This window comes from Callionymus lyra, chromosome 8 (assembly GCF_982586985.1).
Source record: "Callionymus lyra chromosome 8, fCalLyr1.hap1.1, whole genome shotgun sequence".
NCBI classification, from domain to species: Eukaryota; Metazoa; Chordata; class Actinopteri; order Syngnathiformes; family Callionymidae; genus Callionymus; species Callionymus lyra.
In genome coordinates, this window is record NC_141825.1 from 18,458,050 (window position 1) to 18,467,741 (window position 9,692).

Below are 9,692 nucleotides of genomic sequence, written 5' to 3' on the forward strand. Positions count from 1 at the left end.
GAACAGTGAAGGACACTGAAAATATCAGAGTGACAGTTTGTAGAGAATGAGCCGAAAGATGTTTTGTGAAAAGATCTTGAATATAAATACAAAAAAGAGACTTATTTAAAGGAAACTATTAAGCTTTATTCAAAATGAAAACCTCTACTTAGACCATAACAACATGTTTTAATAATGACATGGCATTTAATAATGAGTAAAACCGTTTAAAAAAGCTTAAAAATAAATAGAATAATATGAAACAACAGCACAAAAAACATATGTTCTATTTGTAATTCTGAATTGACCCGTGAGTCAAAGGTCCAGTCATGGCCTCGAGGTCAATGACCGGGTCAGTATCGGGTGAGATAAGCAAAAATGAAGAAATAATACAGAAACATTTTAACGTTTATTAGAAATCAAACATGTTTTAATACAGTTTGACTGTAGATCACTTTTTCTATATTTCTTTAATACTACAAAGAATGTTGGATGTTTTTGTTAGCATAGTATTTATGTGTAATATTTATAGTATAGTATATAATCTTATAGTGTTAGACTCGTGTTCAATTTTTCATTACCCTTTTTAAATTGAAACTTTTTGTTTGTTTGCCATTTTTAACTACCTAGGAACTTCATTTACATATTGATATTTGATTAACGTTGAGTTTTGTGTTTTCTCTTTAAGAACTTACTCGTTTCTTGTCTTTTTAGACACAGTTTTACTTTTGAACAACCATTATTATAATTATATATATTTCTTGTGACTGTTTTCTTCCTCTTGTGACGCCACTTTTAACCATTAAAATCATTGACAGCGAAATACTATATGGCTTGCAAATCAAATTTTATTTGTTACCATCGTAGTTTTATGGTTCAATGAAATGTGTGAAAATAATTCAATTCTATTTTATTTACAATCAACATTCCTTGTTCATTTCTTAGGTTGGAATTAGACTTCTGGTCGCTATAGATGATAGCAGTTACATTCTCTGCAGTTAAAGGAACATTGAAATCCTGCAATGACTGAGGACGAGAGGATACAGTCGACTGCAGCAGCTTTTAAAACAAAACAAATGTCTTCAAGAGTCATATGGTCTATACATTCTGCAACACCAGAGTCAAGTACTCGACAATACTACAAATATATCCTTGTTACTACAGTTTTGCAACATTTTGCTCTATACTGCCCCTGCATTAAACAGTGACAGGGTGGTTTGACAGGTTTAGATTTTTATGGTTTTATATAATAAAAAGTAAAATATAACTTTCTTTTATTGTTATTTGAATCAATGTCATTTTTAAATGGTTGTATTTTTGTAGGTTGGAAGATTTTTGGTAAAAAAAAATCATTTTTTTCCATTTGAGTTTCCTTTTTGAGTTGAACCCCTTTGTTAGTTTAGATTTTCTTTGAGTTTTATGATTTGTTTATTAACTTACCTTCTTCAGAAAAGGTTGTTTTTTTTTATAGATAGATTTTTTTATCTCTAAAGGAAGAAACTTAAATAAATCTTTGCAACATTCAATTGTGAAAACTGTGTTTCCCCATGAAAGTCTGATGTTCACCTCCTTTAACAAATTATCTTCTGTTACTACTTGTTTCCATATGACATCGAACCCTCAATCTTCAAAAAAAAAACCCCCACATTTTCGTCAAATCTCATTTCAAGAAAAAAAAGCTTGATCTCAGCAGCGGTTTACACATGAAGAGTAATGAACTTGTCTCTGTGTAATTGGAAAAAGTGCGAATCCTGTGACACGTCTGATCCTGAAAGTGATCCGAGCGACGCCCGCACAACACTGATCCCCTCACTTTGGTAATAATAACACGGCGAGCGTTGGCTGCGGGGGGTCGGCCCCCTCATCATTGTTTCCGCCGCTGAACATACGCAGACGTCAACGCCGGCCGTCGGGACGATTGATCGCGGGCGCAGCCGCTTCAAGGAGGATCTGCTTTTATTTTTTTTGTGTTCGCCGGAGCTAATTACACGATAATTAGACGCAGCAATTCCACTGTTGATCATGAACAAATTACAGCACTCAATTTTACCACTTGTTTTGCTTTACTTACCTAAAAAATCTTTGTATTTAAAGATTTCACCTTGGAAAAAAAACAAAAAAAAACACCAGCAAGAGAAGGCAATTAAACAGAGAGCATTAATTCCTCCTTCATTAAATGTGTAATTTAGTCAATTCCAGACCACGCCTGGCGATTAAAGGTTTCAATCTTTCTTTCTGCGCTTATTTAAAGACGTTTTTCAGCCGCTGGTGCCGACACAAGAGAGCAGGAGCTCCCCTGCTGCTCAGTGTGACTCAAAGGTGAAGCCCTGTAAACAAATACAGTGTACTCGCATGCCCTAGCTTTAGATTTCACCGCAACACACACACACACACACACACACACACACACACACACACACACACACACACACACACACACACACACACACACACACACACACACACACACACACACGCACACGCACACGCACACACACACGAGTCAGGGAGTCTGGGCGTATCAATGCAGCTCAGGGGTCAAAGGTTCAACGAGTAATTAAGACATGGTTGCCTGAGCATTCCCCATGCACACTTTTGAGCCCCGATGAAAAGGGTCGGAAACAAAAGGAGGGAGATTTTTCGGAGAAGCCCGATATCGCCCGATCACGTTTCACCAAAGTGTGTCTAAATGTTCCCCCCGTTCAAGGCAATTACGATGATTAAGAGAGGGTGTGATGTCACGGCTCCTTTTTTTTTAGTGGGCGGCGTCCAGCAACAGGTGGCTGCGTTTTTAAAGATGCAAGTCAGCATTTATTGACTGTTGCAAATGTGTTACTATGTAAATATGTTCAGTTTAAATTACATTTTGGGTATAAAAAACACGAAGCATTAATGTGGAACTCAATCACAAAACTGTGCAAAACTTTAAGTGTATCTTTTTCTTTGTGTTATTTCCTTTGATCTATGATCTTAATATGTGCACTTTGTCATCCCTTGCACTTAGTTTTTTTAATTTGCACTTTGTTCTTGTTCTTCTTCTTTATGAAACTATCGTTTGCTGTGAACTGGAAACCCAATTAATAAAGTTAATCTATCTGGAATAGTTTAACAATTTATGTGGCAGGCCGGACATTAATGTTTACCAAACTGTCAACAGGAAGTATGAGTCCGAATATGGTCTTGTCTTTTCATTCTTTAAGGTCTTAATTTGTTGTTTGTTTTAATAAAATGACCGGTGTAATAGTCGATATAGCTTAAGTTGAACACTGAAGTCGTGTTATCAACTACAACATTTATACATTAAAAAAAAAAAATTAAAACCAGCCGATAGGCCACAAGCACCAAATCTTAAAAATGTTCCTTGAATAATTGAAAATTGTCAAACAAAATGTTGGACACAATACATTAACAAGCCATATCATTATGACCAGCTACAGCATCTTGTCAACATGGACGTAAGTAGCGATAAATATACCAAAAAGGAAGGAGGTCAAAAAAGGCAAAAAAGGTTTTTCAAACATCTCCTGCTCTAGCAAATGTTCTCATAGAAACACGATTCCAGCTTTAAAATGTAGATCAACTTGCAAAATATCAACGTGGGATTTGACTCTTTTGTAGCTTTCATAGTTTTTTCGTCACGAGGCAAAGTGCACAGCCCACTCTCGCGATTTCCCAGCTGGGAATTGTCTAGTCATAAATATGTTATTGGTGAATACGGATCCATTTTCTCCTTCGGTTGTGCGTTTAAAAACTCGTAAAAACAGTAAACAGATATTCTCTAAATTGAAATATTCTTGCCTCCAACACTATTCACACATAATCTTGGTTAATCATGTGCAATCCTTGGATCAGTTTACCAAAGAAAATTCTCGAGTCCAACATTCAGCGAACACAAAATATAACTTAATCTGCCATTTACCTGGATAAAAATATATATTTTTTGGCTTTTAATAACAAATTAAATACAAAAATTACTTAATTAGAAAACTTGGCCATTCTTGATCTCTCACATTCATTAAAATAGGACCAATAATTCAAGGTTTTGGGAATTTATTTTTAAGTCAATTAAATAATAAATGCATTTTTCTGCATGTGAGTTGGTAATATTTTCACATGTTATTTTATATATATATATATATATATATATATATATATATATATATATATATATATATATATTAACATATTTAAAATGTAGCCATTAAGAATAATATACAATACGTATTCTCAATTGAAGTAAGTTGTTTTCTCTTTTCTTCTGAGAGTGAATCTTTCTTATGTCCGTGTCTAAATTTTCATTTTGGAAAGAAATCAGAGAGATCTTTAATGCTTGAGTCATGTGATATAAAGTAAGATAGAAGAAGAGATGATGATAGAGCATCAATTAGCCAATTTTATATACATTTGTTTATTTTTCAACATGCCTGATCAATTTCTTTTTTTACCGTAACAATTAAAGCTGTTCTTTAAATTCTACTATACTATATGTTAATCGATTTATATATTGAACAATTGCATTATTATTATTTATCTGTAAAATGTGGCCAAACATCGACACAAAGGCACATCATACCGTCTATATTTTAATTGCATTACTCACATCCTGATTGATATTTCAAGGCAATTACCACGACTAACCAGAATGAATCATGTCTTCAGATGTACTTCTAACTATAGGGAGGCAGTGAGGTGCAGCGTGGCGGGTGTTACGGCCGCCATGTATCGTGGAGGAGGTCAAAAAGGTGCATTGATTTACACGTACGACAAGAAATTATTCATTCCTACTCATTGTTGCTGAAAACGAAGAGGCCAGAGCCAGAAAATTGAGGTCACCGATAAATGCTATTAGCAGGAGATGCAGAAGGGGCGAGGAAATCAATATGGCAGTTTGTCAACGTGCCTCTGAGCGGCGGCGGAGTCTGAGGGAAGTGTGCCCCGTCAGCACAGCACATTACCAGAAATCAAAGGCCAGGGAGGCCTGAAGGGAAACATGTAGATGTCTCCTCACGTTGGTAATTAAAACACATTTTATCAGCGCTGTCGTGTCGCTGCCGTCTCTCGCTCGCTATCGACGATCTGCTGCACAGACACTGATCACTAATTCACCTTTAAATAAATGAGCCCACCTTATTTAGGATCCTGGGTCTGAGCCGGACAGTGTTTAATAAATGATGTAATTAACAACAGCCGTTTAATTATTAACGTGGTGAAAGTCCTGGTGAGCATCACATATGTTGAACGGGCGAAAAAGTCATGAAAGTGAGATTTAAATGGTATAAATATGAATTAAATATTTTATTAAAGCAGTATAAAAAAAATGTGATTTTTTCCAAGGTTATTGTCTGAACAAAATAATATTTATTGAATAGTAATGACTAGAAGAAGTGTATCAGAGTTGTCTTTTCATTCTTTAAGGCTACATTTATGCTCAAAACAATCACCATCACTCATTACATATTTATTTATTTTCATTCTGACAGTAGTTACACATTAAAATAAATAAATTGAAGGTTGACCAACAACAACACAGCAAGTATTTCCATTATCAGGACATAATTGATCTTCATTGTCATAGATGGATCAATAACGTTGATCCATCTATCTATTATATTCTTTAATATTGAGCACCTTCATCTTCCTTGTATGCAAAATAAACAGTGACAGGACCAACGCTGGTGTGGACAGTTTCAGAGGCGCCTACGACCATCCAGCAGCCGATACCGTAGGCCAGACATGGGATCCCTGCGAAAAAAAAGAGACTTAGAAAATAGAATTAAATATTGTTATTATAAAAATAAATAAACATGTTGGCTATTCATGCAGTGTTATCAACATGAGAATCTACTTTTCTGTCATGTTATGTTCTTAAACAACCAAGTTCCAAAAGTGAAAAAAACTTACTTTAAAAAAAATAGTCACTAAATATTTAAACCTGTCGCCATCTTGCCAAACATCGAGGTTTGTCCCCGCATGAAGTCTCCACCTCCAAGAGACTTGTTGTATAAACAAAGATGAAGGAGTGAAGCCATTATGAGATCATAATGGACTCCGCTCTTATAACCTCTCGTTTGCCCAGATTTCACAAACTTTATATATATAAGTTGAAAACATGGTCATGATGAGAGACTTACTGCATCTACAAGAGGAAGACTTCAACATTTGTAACACGTGAGTCATGAGAGTTTGACATTAGTTGACCTTTAACTTTGACACACGTGTTTGTAAACTGTTAAAACAAACCTAGATTGAGGATCTTCAATGTGGTGAAGAATCTGTCCTCGAAGTCCAGGTTCTGCTCAGGGGCTCTGGAGCAGTGGTACTTGATGAAGGGGAAGCAGCCGGTCCTCAGGACCTGGTAGTTCTCTCCCTGCACCCCCCAGTTGAAGTTCGACCTTCCGAACTGGTCGTTGTGGACGTCAGAGTATCGGACGCAGAAGGAGGTCCAGGGGGGGAGACGGCGCTGCAGCAGGTGGCAGCTGAGCACCTCCGAGGCGGATGGACGCGGAGCAGACTTGAGAGAACTCGGAAACAACACGACCCTGAGGAGGATCTCATGGAGTCTTTTCAGGATCTTCCTCATGGCGTCAGTCCACGAACATCGCTGCTAAACTCAGCTCAGCTCGTGATACTTCCATAAAATCGTGTCCGTGGATAGACGTGCACGGCTCTGAAGCAGGTGTCATGATTGTTCACTAAAATATGATGTTTATGTTTAAATTAAAGCGAAAAACAAATAGACCTGGCTCTGTTTACATTCTGACCTGGTGCGCCTTCGATATTGGCACGACATGAAACGGAGCGCTGCATAATAGTTCCTACTCATCCGTTTCGAGTACGGCGTTAAATAATAAATTAGTTTGAAACGTTATTGTTTGCCATATAAATATAATAGTTATTTAAAATTACAAGTCATGTTAATTATATACCAATTTATAAGAAAAAACAACAACTTGTTAACTTCAGAATCAGAAAAAGTAAGGCCAGTATTGTAAAAACAACACAAGTGTGGATACATTATAAAATATAATTTAAATGAAAATAAATAAAATTAAATATTAAAGAAAAATGAGTGTGTTTATGATCCAGAAAACACATGTATATCAAGTATAAACAAGAAGTATAATAATTTGCAAATATGATTTCATCACAGTACTTGCATTTTGTAATTTACATTCTAAACTCTGTTTGAGTACATTAAACACTTATGTATAAGTAACAGTGTTGTACTTGACGTATCTCTTAACAATCATATATAAAAGCTTATGAGTCGTCGCTTTCAAAGTTTCAAAACTTTATTGACACCACAATCTAAGAAGAAAACAAACGCCTCATTGGTCAACAAAAGCTCGGGCATATTGTTGAGAAATAAATGCAGATGAGGAGATGAATAAAACGTTAAAACCGTGATTAGATTTGATCAGATATCCATGCAACCGGATCCCACATTACAATAAGTGTTACCTAAAAACAAGGAAGAAGGTCAAGGTTGGAATGGGGGGTGAAATTGTTCAAGTTTCTCTACCTTGAGTAGAATCAAGTGCGGTGAATAGTGACCAGCGTCTTGTTGAAAGTCTCACGATTGGCCACAGCTGACTCTTCCTTTTTCCAAATGCTCAAATATTCTATCAACGGAAACTTCCTGGTAAACAGCAAAGCACCGATCGTTAAGTCATTAACACGGCACCTTGAGATCGCTGTTGTCTGCGCGACTCAGATGCTGATATTTCCTGACGAACGACTGACAGGCCTCGTGGCCAAAGGTCACTACAACTCCCGGGAGACCTCCGGAGACGGTTCTATTAACAACAGCTCATACAAAAGAGTTTACTAATGATCCGCGTGTCACCGGCTCTCAGGCAATCAGCTTGTTCACCCGATGATGGCGGTTAAATGGACATTTCACAAGACATCTTCCTCCGTCTTCAGTGGGGCGAGAGCGCCCTCATTTATGTGTTCCAGCCAAGCTGAATGAGTTCTGTGATGAATAAGCTAAATAGCCGTCTATTTAACAGCCTTTAGAGTTTATAACAACATTCAGGGGCGATGTCTAGATCCTCCAGGAATCTTCTCTCCTCTCTTAAAAAATACACTGTTTTCAAATATTATAGATTATATATATATATTAATATGTTTGAAGGGTCTTTTCTTAATCAATTATATGTCAATGACACAGACGCCTCACTTCCTAACATTATAAATACATGACCACATGTAATATTGGTATAACTACTAAGCCGTACCACAACTTACTGAAGTACTACTCCGCAGTCAGTGTGGTATTAGTCTTCTAGGGCCTACAGTATTACTACGTGAGACTCCATTGTATTACTCTGCCAGGCTGTGTCTGAAACTGTTAGCAAAATAACTCAAAAACGGATTATTGTAGTTGAAATGAATTTTTCAGAATGTGTTGAGAGGGGATTCAATTTTGGTCATATTCTGAAGTTTATTGACTTTGAAATAAAAAGGGTTATGAAGGTTTAGTCTTCCACTTGTATGGCTTCTTTCTGCTGCTGCTGCGGTGTACACCATGCAAAAAAGGTACAACTCGACTTCATCACACACAGCAATATCATTTTAGAATCACTAAAATAAAATGAAAAGGATGATATTTTTGTATTTGATAATGGTTGGAAGACACTGCCAAGCCATCATGTATTTGAGCGAATACAATCTTTGAATCATGAAAGTTGCTTTCTTGATTTGATTATGAACTTCTAGGTGAAGGTGTGAATCGTCTCTTTTCTTTACGTTCTTACCCTTCATTTTTTGACACTAAATATTTGAAAATCCAGATTTTGTTAAATTAACTTCATTTAACAATGTACAGTCTCTCCAAATTACATAAAAAAACATACCAGTCATTTTAAGTATTTAAATTATATAACTTATACAAATCATTTTCCAATTATTCTTATTCTACAGTTACATCTGTTAATAACAGAGTTCATCATTTTAATTAAAAATAACATGTTTTAACATGTTATTTTTAATAAAACATTTAAAACAGTTAAAACTTATTTTTCAAGCTACTGTTTGTTTTAAATATATATATATATATATATATATTTTACGTTTCTAATCTTGAGCTATTTTCACAAATGCTAATGAAGGGAATACAAAAAAGAAGAAAACTAATATATGTATAGGTCTTTATTTTCTTTTCCCATTAAAGCCCCAATCTGTAGTATTTAAAAACAGTTCTTCTGGCTTCTTATCATCAAGGCTTGTTTTTTTATTGACTAGAAAACCAGCAAAAGGCTCTTGTTGCGTCAGTCTCTCTTTTATAATTTTACTGGTAACTTTAAAGAAAAACTTTAATTACCTTAGATTAGAAAACACTATATCTGACCCACTGCTGTAGAGCAGTTTGGTGGTCACATGACACTCAAAGTTGCATAGGAAAGATCATTGTTAAATAATATCTACTGTCTAAAGTCCTAAATGAAAAAACAAGTGCAAAAAATGTATTTTTAAGGTGACATATTGTAGCTTGAATAACAACAATCTTTTAATATAACATATTCTTATATAGTTGAATGTATTATATGTCCTTTTGAGATCACCAGATATATAAACATTTTCTTTAAATATATTTGTTCTTTTTGTTCTGTATACTTAAATATGTGTATGTTTCTGTATTCATCAATCAAAATAACACACACATTGAAACTTAAATTCACTCTTAAACTAAGACAATATTAGACTAGATT

At 35.3% G+C, this 9,692-nt stretch overlaps 1 protein-coding gene across 1 annotated transcript; it reads right to left on the reverse strand.

Moving 5' to 3' along the window:
* Nucleotides 1-5,426: 5,426 nt before the first annotated feature.
* Nucleotides 5,427-6,748, reverse strand: c8h15orf61 (chromosome 8 C15orf61 homolog). The gene is made up of 2 exons (XM_087796651.1): nucleotides 6,220-6,748; nucleotides 5,427-5,721 (listed from the first exon to the last, which is right to left on the reverse strand). The coding sequence occupies exons 1-2, from the start codon at nucleotides 6,557-6,559 to the stop codon at nucleotides 5,594-5,596; spliced, it is 468 nt and encodes a 155-aa protein (XP_087652777.1). The 5' UTR covers nucleotides 6,560-6,748; the 3' UTR covers nucleotides 5,427-5,593.
* Between the last annotated feature and the right edge of the window lie 2,944 nt (nucleotides 6,749-9,692).